Source organism: Solea solea, chromosome 4 (assembly GCF_958295425.1).
Source record: "Solea solea chromosome 4, fSolSol10.1, whole genome shotgun sequence".
Lineage (NCBI taxonomy): Eukaryota > Metazoa > Chordata > Actinopteri > Pleuronectiformes > Soleidae > Solea > Solea solea.
In genome coordinates, this window is record NC_081137.1 from 17724804 (window position 1) to 17749504 (window position 24701).

At 43.7% G+C, this 24701-nt stretch overlaps 2 protein-coding genes across 5 annotated transcripts in view; both read left to right on the forward strand.

Moving 5' to 3' along the window:
- Positions 1–10405, forward strand: part of pknox2 (pbx/knotted 1 homeobox 2) — a 102200-nt gene extending 91795 nt beyond the window's left edge. The window contains exons 1-6 of one of the 3 annotated variants that reach the window (XM_058627128.1): positions 3372–3558; positions 3654–3846; positions 7121–7263; positions 7461–7675; positions 8760–9511; positions 9898–10405. In XM_058627128.1, the coding sequence (XP_058483111.1) occupies positions 3663–3846; positions 7121–7263; positions 7461–7675; positions 8760–9511; positions 9898–9956 (1353 nt within the window). In that variant the 5' untranslated portion in view covers positions 3372–3558; positions 3654–3662 and the 3' untranslated portion in view covers positions 9957–10405. Of the gene's footprint in view, positions 1–2877; positions 2905–3367; positions 3559–3649; positions 3847–7120; positions 7264–7460; positions 7676–8759 lie in introns of those variants that run through there. The other 2 variants (XM_058627129.1, XM_058627127.1) reach the window with 2 other exon arrangements.
- Positions 10406–16332: 5927 nt separating this feature from the next.
- LOC131458033 (coiled-coil domain-containing protein 157-like) lies at positions 16333–22543 on the forward strand. Of its 2 annotated transcripts, none has more exons than XM_058626657.1 (10): positions 16333–17737; positions 17860–17989; positions 18710–19337; positions 19410–19487; positions 19588–19748; positions 19855–20031; positions 20134–20302; positions 21527–21744; positions 21823–21887; positions 21977–22543. In XM_058626657.1, exons 1-10 carry the CDS (start codon positions 17490–17492, stop codon positions 22221–22223), a joined length of 2121 nt encoding a protein of 706 aa, XP_058482640.1. In that variant the 5' UTR covers positions 16333–17489; the 3' UTR covers positions 22224–22543. The 2 variants fall into 2 exon arrangements, with proteins under 2 accessions (XP_058482640.1, XP_058482639.1); XM_058626656.1 differs by having other exon boundaries at positions 16334–17737; positions 17839–17989.
- Positions 22544–24701: the final 2158 nt, after the last annotated feature.

The window sequence follows — 24701 nt, forward strand, 5'->3', positions numbered from 1 at the left end:
AAATGAACCATGCATGTGTAAAGCTACTTAAAAAAAAAATCCCTTTAATACAAATAAAATTAATATCATAAAAATAAGTTAAATATGTAACATTTCTGCATTAAAATAAGCAAAAATTATAATGTTTTACTGTGCTAATGTTATGTTCTTGAGTGGTGTACGACCTAGGGATGCACGATATTGGACTTTTTTGCCGATATCCGATATAGTGGGAGTGCAGATGTACTTCGCCATAGCTGTCGCGCTAGCATAGAAGCTGTCGCGCTAGCATAGAAGCTGTCGGGCTAGCATAGAAGCTGTTGGGCTAGCATAGAAGCTGTCATGCTAGCATAGAAGCTGTTGGGCTAGCATAGAAGCTGTCACGCTAGCATAGAAGCTGTCATGCTAACCTAGAAGCTGCTGGGCTAGCATAGAAGCTGTCACGCTAGCTTAGAAGTGAAGGAGGTTGCAACTTTTTCAGCCGACTATTTAACTCGTGAATATATTTTCAATTATGTATAAAATAATAATAATTATGTGTGTTTTTTCTGTCTAGCAGACGCTAAAGACATTTAGGTATGATGCAGGAGGAATCCCCTCCCCTGGAGCTCCAGGGAGCTGTCTCCTCTCCCGTGCCCGAGCAAGGCACTCCTCCGCCGGACACAAGTGCCCCATGCACCCTCCCCTTCCCTGGAGTCGCGATAAACCAAATAACTTCCACAATTTTTGTCAAATATACTCTATTCTGATATATCGGCAGTAGGAGCAACCATTAAAATGGTACCTATTGTTTTCTGAGCACAACCTACCTCAAATTTGGACAATTTCCCGACATTAGCAGCAAAAATCTACGTTCGTCAATCGAATTTAGTTTACACTCCGACTGCTAGATGGCGACAAAGTGCTTCCAAAAACGATCCTTGGTGTGTGTGGAATATGCAGTAGGATACATTCTCCAACTTGGCTGCATTCATACCGAAAACAGTTGTCCAAAAGGGGTTAAAGCCCATATCTGCTGATACCGATACCAATATCGTGCCGATACTATCGTGCATCACTAGTATTATCCCATACGTTGCATTGTAACATCCAATGAAATAGCTCCTCTCTACCAGGGCCTAAAAATACACAAAGGTTCAGAATTTGGTTTGGGTTTAAGAGTTTGGATTAATCATTTAGTGCATTTTCATCAATTTGACCGTTTTGACCGTTGACTGTTTATATTTCATTCAGTGTGTCCTGAGAGAGCGTGTGTGTATGTGTAAAACACTAATACACTACAGTATTTCCAGATTACACAGTCAGGAGTCTAAATGTCGGTCTATCGTGTCCCACCCACTTTTTTTATCACTGACTCTATCCTGTGATTTCGACTCGCCCACCCAAACGCTCCACCGCATTTTCTCCTCAGCCCATAAAAGGACCCCAACAGATCTCCATGACCACAGGCTGCCTCTATTTAAATTATAGAGAATATTAATTACTGATGTGGGCGGTTTTTTTTGCTGCGCAGGCCACATTGTACTGTATTGTTTTGACGCGGCTCATGAGTGCCTGTGTATAATTGCGTCCATCGACCAGTTTTTAAACAATGTGTTCTACTGTAGTTCTTCTGTCTGTGGCTGAAGGAAGGATCTGAAACACAATGGCTTCAAAATAAGACACAATAGGTCTATAGAAGGTTTATAGGTGAATAGAACCTAAAGGAAGTGCTGCTAAAATGGTGGGAGTGAAAAAAAAAAAAGGCTGTCTGCATCACAATCCTCTCTAATTATTCCACACTGGACAGTAGAGCGGGTCAGATGGGCAGAGCAGTCAGTGAACTCACCTGAGCGGCAACAACACCAGCTGGAGAGGCGGCGGAGGGATAAAATGTAAATATGATAATCTATTCCATGCATTAGCTAAGGTAGGAGTTTCTAATTTATCACGGGACGGCAGCGGGCGGCTACAGCAGGAGGACTGCTCATGAATCATTCACCAATGTTTTCTGTTGTAGTTCACCTCAGGCCAGCAAGGGGTACAAGGTCCAACGAGCACAGGATTGTAGAACGCCAGGATAGGACAAATGCGGTCAATGTGTGCATATGTGAACATGTGGAAGTACGACATAGGTGCAAATCAAGAAGCTGCAGTGCTGTCGATAAATGCAATGAGTGTCTGTTCATCGAATAACTGTCCAACCTGTGTGCAAGAGATTTCTGTTTTTTGGGGTTTTTTTTATTAGCAATTGTTGCATTGTGCAGAACACGGAGTGCAGTGTGGCTGCCTGTAAAAGCAGGGTTTGAATCGTTTAAGGCAGGGGTGTCAAACTCATTTTTGTTCAGGGGCCACATACAACACAATTTGATCTCAAGGGGGCCGGACCAGTAAAAATAGTAAAATAATAGCATAATAACCTATGAACAACAAGAACTCCTTTGTTTTTTCTCCTTTGTTTTACATTTAATGAAGGATCATTTTACAAAACATGAAATTTCTTGAGAAATATAAGTGCAATTTCAACAATATCATGCCATAATTTACTATTTACACAGCACAATGGAACTATATAGGCACAGACATTTAGTCACGGGTATCTGGAGCATTTGACATTACGTTTAGATTAGTGTGAAATTTGAACAAATTCATCCTGTGGGCTGGATTGGACCCTCTGGCGGGCCGGTTCTGGCCCCCGGGCCGTATGTTTGACACCCCTGATTTAAGGCAACTTAAATGACGCGGTTGAGGCTGTATGTGTGATTCTGCGTCTTTTCCCGTCCCTGTGCCCTGTGTGTCTCCTCCTCCTCCTCCTCTTCCCCTTTCTGTCTCGGTGTGTTGCTCCCTTAAAACCCTGGTTCTCCTCCAGGCGTCACATGATAACTCTGCCAGTCACGTGGTGTTGTGATAGTTCAAGAGACTCTTCTTGTTTTATCATGGAACAAAAAGTCTGTGTCACATTCATGAATCCGTGTTCCTGTCTCCTTTTGGGGGCCTATAAATTGATGATACACATGTTTTTTTTTTAGAGATTGATTTTCTTTTTCCCGATGCACCTTTTGTTTTTATGTGATCTGTAACCCTGATAAACATGACGACATAAGCGTGTAGCTCTTCTCGATGTTCTACATGCTTACATGGCTCAGAAACATGGTGAGCAGTACACTGGGGGCTGAAGTGAAGTTAAAAAATAGCTCTGGAATAACAGAGGCTAAAAAAGCCACTGGCATTGGTCCGTTTGTTTGAAGTGGGCCACAACCGCCGAGCTTCACAGTGTACATACACCAGAGAAAAACACACACACACACACACACACACACACACACACCCACGCCCACAACTGCATGGCCTAGGGTTGAGCACTGGAGGTCTGCTGCATCCAGTGCCATCTGGGCGCCTACATGGTCCCAGATGTCTTCTCTGTAATTACAGCGAGACCTGGCTCGGGCCTGGTCCAGCCCAGATCCAACCTCTCATTTGCAGAGGCCTCTCCCTGAATACATAAAGCGCTTTCCAACACCACGCAGACCTTTACTGGAACTCTTTTGGATCGGAGACATATTTCAACCGGTGTCATCAGTAGAAGCTGGAAGACTTAAGGTAAATGGACACTTTGGAGTGGAACGTTGCACTGTCGAGAGTTGATTGTACATTATATCTTGGGTTTCCAATCAAATTCTTTCATCCCTGGGCAGGTTTTCAAAATGTCAATTGCCCGAGCGGCGGCCAAGGCCATGCTATCTGATGCCCTGCTGCAGGACAGCCCTGGGATAAGCCGGATGAGCCACCTGGAGCTGGAGCTTCCCCTGGACAAGGTCATCAAATACGTCTCCGTCGGCCTTCCGCTGCTGCTGGTGTGCATGGCGTTTGCCCGCGAGATCTCGTTGGGTGAGCAACTCTCTCTCTCTCTCACTCTCTCTCAAAAAAAAAAAGAAAAAGTGAAAAGAAAACAAAAAAAAACAGCGTGGAGTGCATCGGTTTTATCCTGGCTTTGGTCCATAATTATCCTCCCCGTACTCGACTCGGCTTGTTTGTGCTCCTTTTGTGTCCTCGAATTACTTGCCATTCATTGGAGTTCGGCTCGCGACGGGGAGAGATTTCCCAACAAACACGGCAGATATACAAACACGTGTCACCGCTTTGATCCGCGGTGGCTCATTCAAAATGGACTCAGAAGGTTGAGACAAAATCAAAGCTCTCTTGTTCCCGAAATAAAAAAAACAACAACTGTGCTGCAGAACTACTGAAGGAAAACCAAAAAAAGAAAACCATACCGCTACTAATAATAGTCATAATTACATGTAATATCATAATAAATAGCAATATGACATATTTGAAGTATTAATAAACAACTGTAATGACTGTATAGGGGCTCAGTGGTAGAGCGAGTTGTCCAGCAATGCAAAGGTTGTGGGTTTGATTTCCCTGACACCTGTGCCGTGTATATGGGTATGAAAGATGAGGATGAAAGGGTGAATGGCACATTGTTCTGTATACTATTCCTATGAATATAATCCACGGTCGTCACAGTCGATGATCCACAGTGATCCTAGATCTGCAACGATAACTTCTTGTATTATTGAGGCTTAAATATAAGGAAGGGAGAAACTCATGCATGTGTCTCCTGACAATATAAACTCATTGTAAGGAGAGACAGAGAAAAAAAAGTACAACTGACAACCAAAAGGAGTCAGCAGCACAAGTCGAATGCTAAGGAGGCCGACTCCTTTGACTTTAAACTACATGTCATCCCTCCAGAGCTGGTCTGCAATCAGCCTCATGCTCCTGATGCTAATTGCTACGGGGGAGGGGGGGGAGGGATGATTGAGAGCAGCGTTCACTAACGCTGGCACGCTGTAATTACAAAGAGAAGTTCCTCCGTGGCGGCTCCCCTCTATTCCAGTCAAATGAGAGGATATGTTGATTAACTAGAAGGCGGGGCGGGCGGGGGGGGGATGGGGGCGTCGAACATGACGCGGTGCTGAGATACGCAGCTCAACTGATGGAACTTGGCTGCGTCTCTGCTGCCGGGGCCGTCAGACGCACAACAGAGCTTGATTGCGCTGCTGTCTGGAGTCTGGTTTCCTCGCACCTGGACTCTCAGCCAAGATTTGCACAAATGAGAAGATGATCTGCCCGTGTTGACTGGGGAGTGCGAGCAGGAGACAGCAGAAGCAGCGGCGGCGGCGGCACAAATATTAGGGCCCACAGGGGTCGGGCACTGAGAGGGAGAATGTTTCACACGATTTTAATGAAATGTATGTGGGTTTTTTTTTTGTAATATAGGGATGACTTGTTAACACATTCGCCTACACATGCTCGCACAAGCAAACTGGAAAAATAGATTTCCATAGTTAGCTGCATGAGAACACGGCGCGCTGTCAGTTATTATTATCACTCCCAGCACCCATCATAATATGAAGCTCGGCAAGCGTAGCTCCTGTTATTGTGGTGCGCAGCAAAAAGGGAAGATCAAAGTGTTGGGAAGAACTAAATAAGCTCAAGGCCATTCTTTTTCGCCAGCATGGGGCCTTTAATGGTTTGTGAATCCCTGACAACGATGAGGTCAGAGAACGTCAGAGACGATGTTTCACCCCCAAACTGTTTCAGTAGGAGGCCGCCTATACTGGAATATAGGATCATGAGCCATGACTATGTGTCGTCAGCGGTTGTCTATGATGTGGGATTTCAGTGTATTTGACTCAGTCATATGATGTGTTGCCATCATCTCCTGGCTATGAATGTAGTTAAAGATTATTTTGAATTTCTTCAGACTTCCCTCTGACGCTTTGCCTCCAGAGCACAGGAAACACGCAACGAACGCGGATTCGGGAGCACTTTCCGGTTACGCTAACTTTTTGGAATACTTGATCCCGAAAAACAACAAATACTACGAACAAATCACGAAGACATAACGTCTTGGCAGTAGCTTTCCCAAAAAAAAAACGTCTTTCGTTTGCCTGTTTTTGGCACCTTTTCTGCCATAACGTTGCTGCAACGCTCTCGTTGGATTTATCGAGCTACCAGAGGTAGCTTCTGCGTGATTAGTGCGCTAAGAGGTGTTAATTCGGACCGTTGATCATGATTGGATGGCGTTTTCGCACCTGCTCCACAGGTGATTGAATTTTCATTTTAATTGGTAACAATCGAGGTGTGAAGAGGATTGTAAGAAATGCAGTAAAAAAAAATACTCCTACCCCATCTTTAAGTTTATTTAAGCATAAAATGTGCCCTATGGCAAAGAAAAGCTGGTGTTTTGCAACATAATCTCCATAGATAAAAACACCGTCATCTATATCAATAACACATGGTGTGTCGCTTGTTGAATTGTGTACACTTAGAAATGTTCATCTGGGCTGCTGGATCGCTGCGTTGACAGATAATGTTTCTCGCCATGTTTAAGATGTTGAGGTTAAGAGTCACATATGACCTCACCACACACACACACACACACACACACACACACACACACAGGGACCATGTAATGCTTGGCTATAATAAGGTGTACTATAAAAACTGAACACCCCACAGTAAATGAGTGGCTGTATGTTTCTAGTTATAGAGACAGAACAGCAGATGTGGAGGGCACAGAAAACAAGCGCCCTGTTCCTCCCTGAGGCCGTGCAGTAGGCGGGGCACACCCTTGGCGTGTTCCTTCCCTCCAGGCTCTGTGTTTTAGGGTGGAGAACCCTCGGGAAATGACAGATGGGTGCAGAGTGGTCACGCTGTATGTGGTAATATCAAGGTGAACTAAATATAAGGTGCAGGAGGCCCAGTTTGGGAGTTGTTTTTTTTTAAATGCCAGGCTGCCATTTTGGAAACACATGATTTCGACTGTGAAAGTCTGCAGCGCTGAGAGAGGAAAAGACATGAATGTGATTTTCTGGGGTTTTGACTGAAATTTCTGGCTTCAAATTAAGATTTTGGGGACATTTTGGGGCTGTGGGGATAATCTGGTTGGTCTTCATGAAATCTGAGCGCTATTTAAGAGTCTGGGATGGTCAAGATGAGGCTAATCAAGCGGCAAGTCGACCCACGTGTGCATGTGCCGTGTCCAGGGCTTAAAGATTGACGAAGTGGGATCAGTTCGGCTGCAGATCCCGGTTTTGCCAATGTGAGCAGGCGGTGTTACAGATCAGTATTTGGTTTTTTTTCTCCGCAGGGCCTCAGATCAGCTGCTTCCCTCCCAGCAACTTCACCATCAAGCAAGCCAGCTATGTCGACACGTACTGCTGGGACTCTCTCATGCACCACGAGTTCGACAGCGAGGGGAACTTCGAGGAGCGCTCCCTCTGGGTTCACAAAGTAAGCGGTATATGCCGTATAAGATTTACTGGCTCCGGATGAATCGCGAAATATTTCCATAGCCCGTAATCTTTTTTAGAGGCTTTATTCAATAAGAAGTAGAGAATCTGATTTGTTGCCTCTCCACTCCTTTTGTCTTTTTGTTCTCTCCAATTACATCTCCTCTCCATCACCCTTTCCCCTCATTGTGCTACCAGATGTTCCCTTACTCTCTTCTGGCCATGGCAGTGCTGATGTACCTGCCAGCTCTGATTTGGCGCCAGCTCGTCATGCCCACACTGGGCTCAGACCTGCTCTTCGTAATTGATGAACTTGACAAGTCATACAACCGCTCGATCCGAATGGCCCAGAACATTTTAGACATGCGGCAGAACACCCAGAACCCGCTCACGTTCCAGGCTGAGCTGCAGAGGTAAGAGACCCGTGACACTTGGGCTTGCGGCATGAATATTAATCTGCTCGTTTCTGCGAATCGCTCCCCAATTAAATGCTACATATTGAACAGTTTTTAGGATCATCTTGAATAACCTGGTCACACTCAAACATGAACATGCTAATTCCCATAGGGAAAGTGGGTGATTTAAAACAATCTGTCAGTGAGAGACATTATCTAAAGATCACAGAAGTGATCTCAGGCTGTCAGTTTTTTTTGTTTTTTTATTGATGAACTGGGATATGTGGTCTGGAGGAGAGGAGGAGAGGAACCGTTCAAAATCATAGACTGTGAACCAGAGGATTGTTGTGGCGGCTGTGGTGGCAGAGCAGAGTGGCTAAAAGTAGGCAAGGCAAGGCAGCTTTATTTATATAGCGCATTTCATACACAAAGGCAACTCAATGTGCTTTACATGAAACATTAAACAGTAAGAATTGGAGAAATGAAAAATAAAAACAGTAAAAACAATTTAGAAAATAAAAATAAAAACAATTGAATAAAAACAATTTAGAAATAAAAATAATTTAGAAATAAAAATCATTTAGAAATAAAAATAATTTAGAAATAAAAATAAAAACAATTGAATAAAAACAATTGAATAAAAACAATTTAGAAATAAAAATCATTTAGAAATAAAAATAAAAACTATTTAGATAATAAAAATAAAAACTATTGAAAAAAACAATTTAGAAATAAAAACGATTTAGAAATAAAAATAAAAACAATTGAATAAAAAAAATTTAGAAATAGAAATAAAAACAATTTAATAAAAACAATTTAGAAATAAAAATAAAAATAATTGTATAAAAACAATTTAGAAATAAAAATAAAAACAAAATACAGAAAAATAGAAAAGGAGAAAAAAAAGAGTTAAATAAAAGGTTGCAGCATAAAATAATGATTTGCTTCAAAATCATAAAAAGGACATACAGTGCAAATGAAACATTAAAATGTAAAGTAAAAGTAGACGTTTGGTTGGGAGTTCTGTCGTCTGAAAATATGTACACTGCATGAACATGAAGGAGAACATGTCGCTAAGTTCCCTCTCCACGTCTCATTGCAGGGCCAAGAAGAAGCGCTACTTTGAGTACCCTCTGCTGGAGAGATACATGCAGTGCAAACAGAACTCCTACTTCCTCGTTAGCATGCTGTTCCTGCGCGGCTTCCTCCTCCTCACCTTCATGACGACGGCGTGCCTCTACCTGGCCTACTTCCACCTCTCGGCCTTTGTGCAGGACGAGTTCAGCTGCTTCGTCCGCACGGGCATGCTGCGCGACCAGAACTGGGTCCCGGAGCTGGTTCAGTGTAAAATGATCGGCCAGTTGGTCTTTCAGGTGATCAGTGTGGCCAACGGTGCCATCTACATCCTGCTGGCTCCCATTGTTCTCTTCAGCCTGATCCGGCTCTTCGTCTGGGACACCACGTTCATCACCGTCTATGAGATCCTTCCAGCTCTGGACCTCACCAACCGCCGCAGGCTGGGCTGCCCACTGAACGACCTCAACGTCCTCCTGCTGTTTCTGCGCGCCAACGTGACCCACTTGAAGTCCTACGGGAAAGTGAGGGCACTGTGCTCGCTGGCGCCGCCACAGGTCGGCAACGGCAACGCGGGGCAGGGCTTGAACGCGATGCTGAGCCAAGAGGAGATGGAGGAGCGCGAGGAGGCTGGGAGGGAGCTGGCAGAGGAGGTGGAGGAGGCCAAGGAGGAAGGGAAGCTCAACTTGGTGGATATCATGACTATTCTGGGAGCGGCGCAGGGGAGAGTGGTAAACTGCGGCGAGAAGAGGCCTCTAGTGGAGGAGGATATGACTCTGGGTACCGTAACACTTATCTACACACTCAAACGTATTCTCCTAGCAGCTATTTTTGTCTTCATTATTTGGGACGTACAAAAAATTATTAAGTGACTTACAGACGACAGGTTATGAATAGCAAGTGGTTTAACTCGAACTGAAAAAGTGAATGATTCCATTTTCCAAGTGGAGCCAAGGACACTGTTTGAGAAACATGTACTCATAGAATCCAAGTATAAATGCTCTCATACATCTTCTTTATTTTTTTTTTCCTCCCTCTCCTTTTTCAAATCAAACTGAGTCAACTATATTTCTAAAAGAGTCTTTTTTTTAAATCACTGGCAAATGTGGAAGAGATAGATTTGTGGTACTTCCGAGCCCTAACTGCCCCTCTTTGTCTCTTCACAGAGCCAAACCACCACGGGTACCATGAGTTGAAGGAGACAGCACCGTTTAGTCATTACTAGGCCTCCTATGGACTGAATCAATGTGATAACAATTGGGGGAGGGGGGGGGGGGGGGGGTAGGTTGGCACACTCTCGACAGTAGATTTTCAAGAGTACTGTACTCACGTAGGCTGTGGACACCAATCATAGAAGAAAAAAAAACTCTTTTAGAATCACAGGGACATTTGTTGTGGCTGGAAATTTCCGAGGATTTGGATTTCGCCACTGGTCATTTTGTCATTTATTTTAAGAAACCAGGAAGTACGCATTGCATTTCTTAACCTGCAATATACAGTTAAGTGTATATTAGGCCAGGCACAATATCAAAATGTCATGTCATGATTATATATATATATAAAACTCTTTTTTTTCTTAAAATGTTTGTAAAGCACACTGAGATCACTTTACATCCACCCTGTGACACTTCAAAATAAATCACCAGGACTGTATTTGTGAGCTGGACAACCGTTGGGAATTGTCATAATTAACTCATCGTTTGTTGTTGTTTTGGATGGATTCCACTGTCAGAACCGTTCTGCAACTTATTTAATGAACTTTAATAAGAAGGTAAGCTAAGTTACCTCCCTTTCCTTCTTCCTAAGTTACTGATTCTTGTAATTTATGTACTCTTTTTCCTTTTTTTCTTCCTTTATTATCATGTACTTAAAAAAAAAGATGGAGTTAAACTTTCTGTGAATTCTATTCGATGTATTTAAAGCTCTGAATAAACAGACCCGATGTTACCGCCGCTGTGTCCTTTTCGTCACAACAACACGACATGACGGGCAGAATTTCTGTCTGACAAACAAGCCTCCAGCGCTATGTGCCAGGAAGTCACGATGAAGTACCCGTTTAAAGGACAGTAAAGTACCACTTGTCTTTTCAGTGCCTTTATTTTTAGAACATGTAATTTCAGAGCCGAGAGGACCAAACTGTGCGGTCATTTCGGAGACTGGTGTACAAAAGGGCAGACACCACATGGACGTAATTCTCTTCCTCATTTTGGTTGTTTATTAGGAGGTTTTTTTTCCGCGACGCTCACCTTGACTTTCAAACGAAAAGGCGGAAGTATCGCCCCGCGTCTGTGCCACACTTTCTCTTTTTTTTTTTGTATTCCAGATATAAATACATCAAGCAGGTGAATGATACAGGAGCCAATCAATAACAGCATCTTTCAAAGCCACCCGACGGCAATAGGAGAGCAGCATTTACTGGAAACACAACTGGAGACGACACCAGTCTTGGCAGAAGAGCCGACAGCTGTGTCACCACGTGTGACGACTCTTCCCGAATAAGCCAAGAATGTGTACAGTACCTAAAGCGTGCAATTATTCTGATGCATTCAACGAGACACAAAGGCGGCCTAGTTAGAAGGCCCGCTGGTGTGCAATGGCGGAGCAACGCACATTCAAGACTTGTAAAGAAGCGGTTCCAAAAGCGGGGAGGTGTGTGTCTTTTGCAGGAGTTGATGTTTTTGATTTTCATCCGGCCTCTAAAGCTTCAAACAACCTCTCATGGTTTTTCCCTCTTCCCTTGAGCCCACATGCTCTCATCCATCTGACACACACACAGCAAAGTAAGCAGTCGTCCTTCTTGGCTGCAGCCTCCCGCCTCAGGCCACTTGAGGGCATCATCGAGTCGCGTTGAAACAAGGCCGGCCCGCCCGCCTGCCCGCCTTTGTCTTGACGGCAGTGTATTAATTTAGAGCTGCATCACACGTGGGGTCACCGTTGGTATTTATAAATCCCTGTAATCAACACAAAAGCGAAACGCGGTCTCATTCAGATCGGCCCTTATCAGGTGTTCACCAGGTCCAGAGTCTGTAGAGAGCCTCTGTGCTGCAGCCAATTTCCCAGTGCCAGTCTGTGTGAGGAGGCTACTGCTATTCCTGCCGCTGCTGTGATTGGAGTGCTGCCTTTTTTTGTTTTTTTTGTTTTTTTTTAAATGGAGGAACTGCTGTGATCTTCATTGATTTGGACTGCAGGTCAGCAGGAGTAAAAAAAAAAAACCCGTCGTCTGTTCTTGCACTTCAATCCTGGACTTTAGGATATTTAGATTTTGAAGGCGAGAAAACTCCAAACTGCAAAGGTGACCAGTCTTAACTGCGGAGGTGTCATCACACGCAGGTGCTTGTGTAACGTTTATGCAGCGCACGCAGCCTAATTCTGCGTCGTGGAGCCATAGCTGGGAGCAGATAGACCTCCTTCAATGGGCCCCTTCACACAGCAGCCAGCAACTTACACCCACTGATCAGTACCACCTGTCCTTTTCCCAAAATAGCTGCTGTTCAATCAATTCCATCAATTTTTCATAATAATTATTATAATAATAATAATAGAAGCTTTGCCTGATACTGTTGCAGACGTAATGAATCGATTGTCAGTCCAGGAGAGGGAAAATACAAGAAACCACAACAAAAATGACAAAGCTGGACAAAAAAAAACTACATCTACAATTTGGCTAACGAGAAAGAACTCATTTTCCTGATTAATAAAATGTCCTTGTCTCAAGCCACTCAGGCTGCTAAGGATTGTGGGTATGCAATTAACCGATTACTTTGTGTTTTGCTTGTTTATTTCAGCGACGCACTGAATAGTACTCGAATGAATCCGAGGTTTCTTGGAGCCCAAGGTTTGATTTGGTTTTTATTGTGGTTTGTTTTCATGTGAGACCATGAGAGACGATCCTGTTACCACACAAGGCCACTCGTCCCATTTTCTACACCGTCTTCTGTTTTTTACCATGAACTTAAAACGGAGTACGAACTTCAAGCGCTGCAGCAGTTGCAGGAAAGTTGGAACCAAAGTGACAAACACTGCTATGTGCGAGTGACAGATGGTGAGTCAAACTTTAAAATCCTTCTCCGACTTGTGTGTAATCGTAGAATTCCACTGAACAATTTGAATGTTAACAGGCGGGTAGTAATAAATGCTTGTTTATTGTCGCCCACCAACACGGTCTTAGAAGTAGAGAATAAAATCTTACACAGAGGTAATCTGAAAGTAATTTATAAATGCTTGTACAATAAGCCGAGAAAGATGTGGTTTATTAAATTTCTAGTAAGACACAAAAAACAACAACCTGATTGGTTATGAGACACACACACCTGGGACTGATCAGTCCTGACGAGGAGCTTCCTATATAGGGATTATGGCCTAAACATCCAATAATCCCGGGGTTCACGAATGTTGATGTGTCCCAATAAATATGGTAAATAATCTTTGTTTTTCCGTCTTAAAATATGCAATCAAATTATAATTTAATTGTAATAAAAAACAGTCAAAACAGTAGACTAATGTATATGCTGATAAATGTGATTAAAATCCTGCCTGGATTATGGTCCGAATCAAATCTTAGTAACAGATTGGGGTTAGTATTTTTTGTTTATCTCCTGACCTATTGTTAAACCTACAGTGGGTGATTTGTGTTCTTGTCGATGTTATTATTCCGTCTTTATTTCGTCTTTGTAAACAGGAATGATAAACACACGTGTGTCTTTTATCTGAGAAGTGGCTCATGCCACGCGATAATCTCAGACCTGACCGAGGGAGAACTTTGGGGGAACTTTTCGTGGACACTTCTTTGTGCTTTCAGTCGTACTCCAACCTGTTTGCAGCCGTCTGTACTGAGAACTAGAGAGAGATTTGTGGGGCTGGTGGACTTAGCATTGTGTTTGTATTTCAAAGTCACATACTGCAGCTTTAACGTCACGCCTTTCACTCGTCAACGGTTCGCAACCTACATCTAATCTAGTGTGGAGAAACTTTAGGAACGTTTGCCATGTTGTCCTGTGTTTTTAAAACACCATCCATAAGATTTATGGATAATTGCAAAAGGGCATTTTGACTCTTTTGAACAGGAAGACCCCGGGTTCGCAACAAGGCTCTTTCTGCATGGAGTTTGCATGTTATTCCCGTGTGTGCGTGGGTTTTCTCCAGGGATCTGCGATTTCTTCCCACAGTCCAAAAACATGCAGATTTGGCAAATTGGACACGGTGAACCCCGCCTTTCGCCCCACGTAAGCTGGGATTGGCACCAGCACCCACCCCCGTGACCCTCATGTGGAGGATAAAGCGGTAGAAGATGGATGGATTGAAGATCTATGACTTTTTTTCTTTTCCCTTAATTGCATACGTTTTGTGCACTACTTCAACCAAGCCATTAACCACCTGACTGCTAAAGTACTCGCGTCTATCACAGTTGCAGAACACAAGGATAAGCAAGGATATAACTGCACCGTGCGAGGGGAGCTTTCACACGGTGACAGCATGCAAAACGGGAATCCAATGGGGGAACCGTTAAGCGTGGCTGACGTGACCTTCGGTTCGGTGGCCGTGCAATAAAAGATGGAGCCTTAAATGAAAGCCGATATCCACAGTGTGCAGAAAACACACGCTCGGGCAGTTTTGTGCTGTTGGAGCTAATTAGAAGAAAGTTGGCTGAAAAAGAAAAGTATTCGTCGTTGACCACGACAACCCCCCCACCCCCCCCTCGCTCACCGCGGAGATCTCACACCATGTTTCAATCACAGGTTTGTGTCTTAAGGACACTTCCTTTCCCTCTGGTGGTGGTGGACTGTGGTTGCACTATGCAAATATTCCAATAGCCTCACATTTAATGAGTTTAATCTCTACTAATTCCCCTACTAATACAGATTCTTACGCACAGGCCTGCAGATTATATGACATATTTACTCGTATGATTGGGCAGTCACGGATTAAGATACAGCAACAAATCTTTCCACAGACACACGTCCTTGATGAAGCACTTGCTTGAGCTTAAGAAACTGGTGTAAGTGTGACATCCAGTGGCAGTGAATAGGGTCTCGTCTCTGGGTTCCTGAGAACTGCTACTCAATGGTGTCTCCTGCATTGCAGTTTTATAAAGGTTCCAGTTTGTTTTGTCGTCTCTGGCCCCTGCGACGGACTGGCAACCTGTCCAGGGTGTGTAACCCCTCTGCCTTCCCGCCCCGTGTCACCTGGTATCGGCTCCAGCGGCCCTCGCCATCCTCCATATGGAGGATAACGCGGTAAACAATGAACGGATGAATGATATTGTGTAGTTTGTATTCCCTCACCGTGAGGATGGCTCAAATGGGAGTCCAATCCGTCATTTCATCGCCTATAGCGTGGCTCGGTGCGTCACGGTTAGGAACTTTATTGGCACGCCAGGTTTGCTGTTGTGGTTTGAACGGAGCGGGGCTGCAGAAAATAGGTCTTGGCGACGGTGAAGATTTAGTGCGATTGTGTGTGTATTCCATCCGTACCATAAATATCACAGCTGCCTGTGTCCTGCTGCTGAGTGAAGGCTTCATGTTGACTGATGACTTGTTTAAGAAAGAGAGAGAGAGAGAGAGGGAGCAAAGGAAAAGACAGATGTAAAGGTGCCAAGTGTTGGCCCATCTGCATCCGTCAACAGTCCCCATACATCACGTTCCGGAGAGTTTGTGGAAGTGCACTAATCTAGTCGCGTCGATGCCACTTTTATTTGAAAGTGGCGGACGGACAACTGCCCCTCAGTGCGCATTCATGTGCCCCGGGTGGACGTCCTTAAATTCAAAGCACATTCTTCGGTACATCAGTGGGATAAATGGCCATTGGCCTCAGAGACACCGCAGGTATAGAGCCTGTGAAGGATTTTCGACAGTGTGTTTTTCAGGTATATTACGCGGAATACGTAACCCTAACCCTAACCCAGCGACGGTTATAATTCAAAGGGTAAATACAACCTGGCTAAACGCAGTTGTGTTTGCGGGGCTTTATGAGTGTATTGATATTGAATGGTTTTGAGCAGTGATGCTGCTGGTGGTTCAGAAGGCTAAAGGTTCCATGTCACTTTTAGTTGTTTGTTTTCATTCTGTTTCTCTCAATGTTCGTGGGGGACCTACGTAAATTATCCACGGATGATCTGAAAACCACTACCTCTACAACCGTGTGTGTGTGTGGATATTAATGCCAGCGTTTGCCATCGAGAGAGAGAGAGAGAGATTTTTCACAAAATGAACATTAGCCTACTTTAATTATTTAAACACATATGGTATGGTAATTCATTTCAGTTAAAAGCAGTGGTGACATGTATTTTTTTTGCTCTTCTCACAGGTTTTTGTTCATTATACGCTTCACTTCCTCACATCTTTCTTCGCTGCTGCTGTTGTCTGGCGGTGAAATACATTAAGTAACTTGTGACTTGGCCAAATGAGATCTATAAAGCCAGGATTGACAAAGTCACTGGTCACAAAGTCAATCCTCGGTTTGAAGCTTTTTTTTTTTTCATGATTAGAACAAGATTTCCAATTTGTTGAAGCTTCTTAAATGTGAATATTTTCTTCATTTCTTTGCTCTGGATGACAAAGAAATCGTTAAAAGTGAATCATTTTTGGTTTGTGGACAAAACAAAGACATTTGAGAACGTCATCATTTCCAGGTTTGACGAACACCAATCAACAATTTTTAAGGTTTTCTGATATTAATCGAGAAAATAATCGACAGATTAAACAATTATGAAAGTTGCAGCAATACTCAGCTGCTTCGTTCATTTCACTGTCGATTTTTACAGAAAAAAAGTCGTCCAGAAACTTGCATCATGTTCCATTTAGTTCAGTTTCAGGTTTAATTTACTGTAAACAGCACACGGCAATGTGTTTTAGAAGCCAAAGAGGCAGCGTTACACAACGTATTAATAATGATGAACAATATTTACATTGTGAGGTTTGGAGCCAACCGCAAGGCCGTTTCAGAGTGTACACTTGAGAGTATAATTAACCAAATGTGAGAAGCCACTAAAATATTCAAGACCTTACAAATGCATTCGGCATGAGGCGATAAAAGGAGTAATTGATTTAGATATATTAAAAATAACAAACATTCAGAAACATTTCCCTGACACAAAAACTGAAGATGGAAATAATTATTACTCAGAAATGCCTTACAATATAAACCCTCATTGTACTTGAGTGAGCTTTTGTGATATGCACAAAATAAAACTTATATGTATACAGTATGCATCTATTATTGTACAGTATTCTTAGAAGGGTCACTCATAGATAATCCATTCTCTAGCCCGGTTACCCTAACTTAAAACGGGATTTAACCCTCAAAAAAACCCTTAACAGTTGCAAAGACCAGCAAAAATCTACCACACAAACATCCACAGTTTTATCAGTTTATCCTCAAGTAAGCTTGTTGTCATGACGATTTACAGAGTTGATTTCCGCGGGAGAGAACTTAAACTTCCTCTGAGAGGAAAAGAGAAAGCGGTGATGGTCGGTGTGTCCTTTTCAAACCAAGGAGGAGAACTTCAATGAAGTTTTTTTTTTTTTTTTTGAAAACAGGTATGTGACATGAAAGGAACGTTTTGGAGAGATTCTTTAATCTGTCTTTTATACAGTCATTCCTGTTGCTGTAGCGACGGAAGGCAGAGAAGGGCGCACAAAGGACGGAGAATAAAAGAGGCAATCATGCAACTATTTGGACACCGAGCGCTGAGCCCTGAGCAATTCTTGTGTTTTACGTAATATAAATCATTTCTGAACAAATCAGGTCAGACTGACAAACAATGAGTCAGTCCTTGGATTGTCAGGGATCGATTGAAAACCTCCAGAAAGAGCTAACCGACCTCCAAGGCGCCATTTTAGATGTATTCTCTAGAACAGGAAGGGTGCGTTTTCCCTCCTGGAAGTTTCCAGACAGACTCTCTTGTGACCTGGACATGGTGGCGCTGTTGGAGCAGTACGACTTTGTGGATGGGGACGGTGCGTTCAATGAACACTCCCATACGGTCCTGCTGGAGCTGGTGATCGACAGGTACATTTCCTTCACCGTACACGACACTCGTGGCAAGAAATAATTGAACTTCTGAATATATTTTATTCATATTTTTTTTATGTATTTATTCCCTAAACAAGACTACTGCTTCTTCTACAAAGCTTCAATTCTTATGTGGAGCGCGTGTGGCGCGGCCAACGGAGAGGACAAACCCAGCAGAGAGGATTCCTGTCAGTTGGTGTTGTTGTCAGAAACTACTGGAGCAACTTACTCCATTTTGTCAGCCGCACGGTAGGTGTCTTTTTATTATATACAAAAACTGGCCAAACTGATGAAAATGGTATTATTATTATTATAATAATAATAATAATAATAATAATGGAGTAACAATTTTTTGTAACCTTCATACATGGGGACAATAACTAAACAAAACTAAGAATAACATAAAAACTATGTCATTTAAATCCAGTTTATTTTGAAAAGACTTTCCGATAAAAATGTCTTGATTTTAAAACAGGTAATGTCAGATATGGAATCAGGCTCTTATGTTGTTGTTTTTCTGCAAACCACAGATTAAATCATCCTAATTTCTGCCATAAAAGCATAAATGCAGTGTTGGCAACTACTATTTCCTGCTTATCCATGTGTTTAGAGTTAGACACAGAAGGCACTTTTCCTCACGTCGTAGTCTTAAAACATCTGGACCAGATTTTGACCGTAACGTACACATTTTCGTTGAATCAGATATTGGAAAATGGAAAAAAAAACCTTCATTTTAGACCAGAACACGATGCTGCAGTAATCATATCAGCTCTGTGGAAACTATACTCTTTAGAGTTAGTAGACGTAATTTGGCATAAACTCTTTATTTTTCTGTACAGAATTTACAAATGCAGCATTACCAAAAACTAGCAACATCAGGATGGGAATTCCGGAATTTTGGAGGCCTGATGGTGCTAGTGTCGCTAGTTACTACAATGGTGTTCATTCATGCTTGTCTCCTCCTTTCAGGGGACTCAAAAAGACAGCGAGAGAAAGACGGAGCCAAATATTCTGGACAGTGATGAGACCGAGGCACTGGCATGCGCCTTCCACCAGATGATGTCGAGGACACGTCCCTCCCATAATACCCCGTCCGGTCCTACAGTGGACAACCGCACGGCTGGCTGCCAGACGACGGAGTCAGCCCTCGCTCCCTGCGATGACTGTCGTCAAGTGCAGTCGACTTTGAGGAAGACGGGGGCCGCTCTGGTGGGGCTGTTTCAAAGCGAGGGTCTGCCCTCTTCCCTGCAGCCGCTCTTGGCTGCTGTGGAGGAAACCCTGGAGCTGGGTCATGACATGACAGCAGGGGATGTCGCCCAGTGGGCCAGTGTGCAGCTCGGTGACGTGCGGCGGCTTGGGAAACACCTCCAAAACGTGCGGGCCACGGTGCAGCCTCTAAAAGAGAGACTGGCTGCGGCGGAGGCGGTGCGCGAGCGGTTCAGGTTTCGGCTAGAGAGGGCACAGTTGGAGTTGCAGGACCAGATGGAAAAACGCCAGGCGACCATTGACCAGCTGGGCTTTGCACTCGGGGAGGCCCAGAGATTCACTGAAGCAACAGAGCAAAGGCTACAAGAGGAGCAACAGCAATTTAAGAGAGGTGAAGTAAACTCTCGAATGAATTCCGCGCTGAAGCCTTCAGTCTTTAACACGGTTAATATTTTTGGAACAGAAAATGAGTCTTTGGAGGAGAGTAACGCCAGATTGGGAGACACGGTCGCGGTGCAGAAACGTGCATTACAAGCTCTGGGTAAGCACGATTCAGGACTTCTCACAATATTTTGCACTTAATTAACAGAAATACACATCGTTACATACGCAAAACTGATATTATTTTGTGTTTTTTTTAGAATGTGAGAAGACCACACTGCAGGAGACGGCGGAGGCAGAGTACGAGGCCCGTCGTCAACTGCAACACAGGATCCAGACACTGGAGAGTGAACTCTCTGAGACCAAGGTCCTCCTTCACCAAGAAAGTGACAAGTACCACGGTGCGTGTCGACAGCAAGAGGTCAGTGTTGCAGCAAACACCGGACTGTTGAGGGACTGACACAGAGAGTGTCCCTCATCCAACGAATGTACAGAGTGTTAGAGTGGAAACAGTCTTCTTTCTCCAGTCAGTGCTGATGAAGCAGCAATCTTTGTTGGAGAGAGCCGGCGCACTCGACGGAGAGCGCCAAGAGCTGCGGAGGCAGTTGGCGGAGCAAGAGGAGAGACGGCTCGACCTTCAGAGTGAGCTGCAACAGATGTCGAAGGAGAAGGAACAACTGCAGGCTCAGCTCACTCAGCAGCAGGTATCCCAGCTCGTACCCAACCCACAACAAATACTTGTTCATGCATGAGGATGGACATATTTTAAATATATCTTCTTCTTCTCCTCCCCCTCCCCACTACAGAACTGCACTCTGGAGCTTCAAAAGGATAAACAGAGGCTAGAAACCCAAATGGGCGCACTCGTGGAGAGTGTGGCTGAGCTGAAGGAGTTGGTGGAAGATTTAAAGGAGAGGGAGAGGCTCCTGGTCGTGTTTCCACACCTCAGCCCTCTATCCCGCACCCAACCAGAGAGTAGGCGATCATTTTGACTACATTTATACTGTTTCATGGATCAAATACTTCTGTTTTTTTTTTTTATGTGAATTTGTATGAGACTCCCTAAAAATACTTGGTGTCCTTCCTGTGCTGAGAAGCAGACCGGGACAGTCAGACACGGTCAGTGGCAACACCAGACAAAAAAACCCCAACAAAACCATTGTTTTTCATACCATCTTGGACCATCTTATTTTTTTTTTTAGTTGCAGATGCCCCGTGGCAAAATGTTTTGTGGCTTTGAAGATCCACTTTTTTTTTTTAGGTTGTTCATAATGTGTTTTGTAAAAAGATACTTTTCAGTAAATGTAAAACAAAGGCAAACGTTTTGGAGTCCTTGTTGTTTTGAGATGATTCTATTATCTCAAATGTGTTTGACAGCCCTGCTCTAAACAAAGCCATTTTACATGAAGGTGTACACGAGTTACTACTCCACTGCTGCCTCTGTGAATAAGTTCAGATATGTAATTTGTGATTTTTGTGTTTTTAAATTCTCAAATTGCCGATTTTCTCCATGGACTATATGGTGTTGGAGGTGAGTGGTTTGTAAAACAACACAAATTTCAGTTTCTTCTTAAAAGAGGCCTTCTACTGGACTTAACCCCTTTTGTCGTGAATTTGCCTCAAACCATTTTCCGTATGAATGCAGTAGCGGTTGATGGATATTCCACGCACACCAAAGATTGTATCTGGGAGCACTTTGCCACCATCTAGTGGTCGGAGTGTAAACTAATTCCGGTTGCCTTGCAGAACACATAGATTTTAGTTTCTAATGTCGGGGAAATTCACCAAATTTGAGGCAAATTGCATTAGGAATTTAATACGAGCATCTGCTAGTTTTTTTTTTTTTTTTTTTAAACATAATTGGAAATACAGTATATTCGGGCATTAAGGGGTTAATATGACATAATACTAAGGCTGTAATTCCATTTGAGCAGTTCTGTTAAGTGGAAAGAGTTCTTGTTTTCACTGAGCATGTGTCCGCCTATCTTCTGCTGCTTCTCAGCATGGGGGGGCCATGAAGAGCACAGTCAGCCTTATGTAAGAAGCCGAGTATGTTCAAGTACCTGATGTGACCCCACTTCAGAAATCCTGAACTTTTCCTTTTCCCTGACAAAGTAAAGTGTGAATCTCCAGTCCTATTATTTGCCAACCCGCCCGCCTTCTGACTTCTACCGCGCTGTCCTTTTGAAACCTCACAAGGTACGGGGAACGTGCTTCTGGACATGGAGCTGCAGATGCAAGCGAACGGCCTCCGCATAAACATTCTGCAACGGGAAAACGCCAACCTGCGCAGCAGCAGCGAGAAACTTGGGGAGAGAGCGCAGCGTGGCGCCGCGGCGCGTGACGGAGCGCCACGGAGCGCTGCAGTGGATGTGCTCAGAACGGCGCACAAAACGACAAAACGCAATACGGCAACGGTAGGATGGTGGGGAAAGTCAAATAAACTGATGAGCATCATACATACACTTTACTGATTTATGTTTCTTTTACGATAGGAGGCTTCACCGCAGCAGACATGGAGCGAAGAAACTGACCGCTCGCTAACGCCAAACAGTCCACCGTAAGTAATCCACTATTTTTAGATCGGTGAACTTAACGTGATAAAATGCTATAAGCATAACCTGTTACCCCCCACTCTTTATCTCGCAGGCTGAGCGGCAGTGCTGCGTGGTTGGCGTACAGCAACAAACTGAAAGAAGCGAGACGAGTTCAAAGCGGTCGCGCGTCCGCCGGGTCGAGGGGCCGCAGGTCCACCGCCGCTGTCTCGCCCCTGCAAATACGCGTGCAGACCCTAAACTTTGACATGAGCCACTCCATGGCGACTAAAAGTCACATAAAAACGTTAAGTCCCTGCTTACCTCCTCACTGCAACGGCTGGAAGCAGAGGAGAAAATGAAACCATGAAATGTCTGCTGTGTGTGTGTGTGACCCTTTTTTTTTTTTACGTAGGAACCTACTTTTTAACCCGTCACGTTAGCTCAAGCGCACTTTGCGTGACCGTAATTACGTGATGGTTTGTGCTATCGGAAAAATTCCAGTGTTTTCTGAAAGCTGAGAAGTTGCACGTCCAAGCCAGCGAGTGGTTATTATGGTTATTTGACTCGCGCTGTTGCAGGAAGCCAGATAATCGCTGTCTTTGTCGCCAGGGAGAAGTGTTGGAAAAATGCCTGTACATAGTTGAGACATTGAGACAAAAACTGTTCAAATTAAAAATGTAACACGCAAATGTACAATTTCAGTGTTTTTTCTTTTTAAATTGTTAATACACTATTTTAACATGCAGTAAATTGTAAATAACTGGCAGATTTTGAACGTTATTCTGGGAAAAAAAATGGGCAAAAGCACATGGTTACAGAACATTTTATGGTCCTTTTTATGGTTAAAATAAGCAAAAAATAAAAAAAAAATATCATTTTAAGGTGTAGGTGTTTAAAGGGTTAAACAATCAAGACAAGAGCAAACGTGCATTTCTAAATCTTTTTACGCCCATTTCCAACTATATATACATATTTGGTTAAATATCTCACAGCCTTATGTTGTGTTATTGAACGGTTGTCGGCATCCGAAACGTTGCATCACTGCCTCCTTCTAGATTCCTCCACCTGTCCTTGTACACACATATTAAATACTTTGTTATACAAGAGCAAATAAGTGCATTCAAGTGGCGTCAAAGGGATATTTGTTTTATAAAGCTATTGTTCAAGGTGGAGTTTACTTCCACCTTGCTAATGTGACAGGTGGGCCTCCTTGCTTTTGTCAGTACTGCATCCCAGTCCTGTGTACAAGAGGGTAGTGCAATAGTGTGTAATTTGTCTTTATTTTTGGCGAAAACGGAACAATCCCACATGACACTTGTTGTGTATGTCACCTCGTGGACACTTGTTTGGCCGGCTTTAGCTGCAGTCTGTTCTTTTTAACTGGGTTCATGTGCTGCCGTCTGCTCACTTGACTGGACCTATGAACTAAGCATTGATTTCTTGCAGCTCAGTCGTGTCGGAGCATTGTGGCAGGAGTGGTGTGGCCTTCAAGCTGTACTACGGATACCATTCATAATATCCGATCATCATTTTAAACCCACAGGCAATCCCAGCCTTGTTTAAAATATAATTCATGACAAGATGCACGTCCTTTCTAATGGACGTCATTTGTAACATTGGATCTAAACGCCAGTCAGTGTTGCTACCGAGAAGCAAAGCGATTACCTGCACGCGCCACATTTCACGCCCACCGCGGCAGCCTCTGAACTTCTGAACTTCCTTCATCATCATCACCACTCATGGTCTTTTAATGATGTGAGCCGTGTAATATTGCTCGACCAGGTCATCAGCGTGTTTTTGAGCACCCCCGGAGGAGGTGCCCCACATTTGTAACGTGATTGCGGCCTGAAGAAGACACAGTTCACACAAGTTGAATATGCTTGAGGCGTAAGACGCCGTGTATGAACCTGAATCTTATCACTGAACTTCCGTTTTTACCTCTTGGATTAGTTTGTGTTAAAGGTAGGGAGGGAGATGGGTTTTCCGGCGCAAAAGATGAGACACGAAACCGTTGCAGCAACGTTAATACAGGAAAGGTGTCAACAACAGGTGTTGGTCGCAAGCGAAACATGTTTTTTTTTTTTTGGGAAAGCAACTGCCAAGAAAACGGCTGATGCAGAGCGGTCCAAGACCAGAGTGAACGTAAAAGGGTGCTGCATTTGAAAGGTGGCGACAACTGAACGCCCAGAAAGGGCTGCAAAGTGATGCCATGGTGACTCTGTTTCTAGTGGACTGGTACGTAGGTTACCTTTGTGATCATTTGAGAGTATTTGTCGTTGTTTTTTGGCATCACGCTGTCATTTGAACAAGTATCCAAAAAAGTTAGCGTTCGGAGGAACGAGCATTGTGCGTTCCTTTGCTCTGGAGGGGAAGTCTGGAGAAAGGGGCTCAGACTTTTGAATTGAAAATGTAGCCTGTTTTTTCCAGTGTGTCCGATCCTACCTTTTAGTGTTTCCTACAGATTTGAACAAAAACAAATACCCATCCATTTTCTACCGCTGTATCCTCCACATGAGGGTCACGGGGGGGGTGCTGTGCCAATCTCGGCTGACGTACAGTAGGGCGATAGGCAGGGTACATCCTAAAATGAGGCCGTGCTGATCTGCGTTTTCAGGAATGTGCATGTGATGATGTGACCACTGATGAATCCCAGGGTTGCAGTGTAACAGGGTGCAGCCCTGGTATTCTTATTCATTAACGGAGACTAAAAAAAACCTTTTGTGTGCAGGATGACATTGAGAAGCTGCCGGAAAGAAAAAAAAAAAAGTCCAGTGACTTTATGTAACAGGTCTTTGTGCATTTTATCTTCTCACTCTTGGAAGAAAAAAAGAAAAGCC

Excerpts from the sequence above, each read along its gene's own strand:
- LOC131458033 (XM_058626656.1), top strand. The coding sequence starts at position 17,490 with ATGAGTCAGTCCTTGGATTGTCAGGGATCGATTGAAAACCTCCAGAAA. Across the intron at positions 17,738-17,838 it reads CTGGAGCTGGTGATCGACAG|ACTACTGCTTCTTCTACAAA; the intron begins GTACATTTCCTT and ends TCCCTAAACAAG. Across the intron at positions 21,888-21,976 it reads CTAACGCCAAACAGTCCACC|GCTGAGCGGCAGTGCTGCGT; the intron begins GTAAGTAATCCA and ends TTTATCTCGCAG.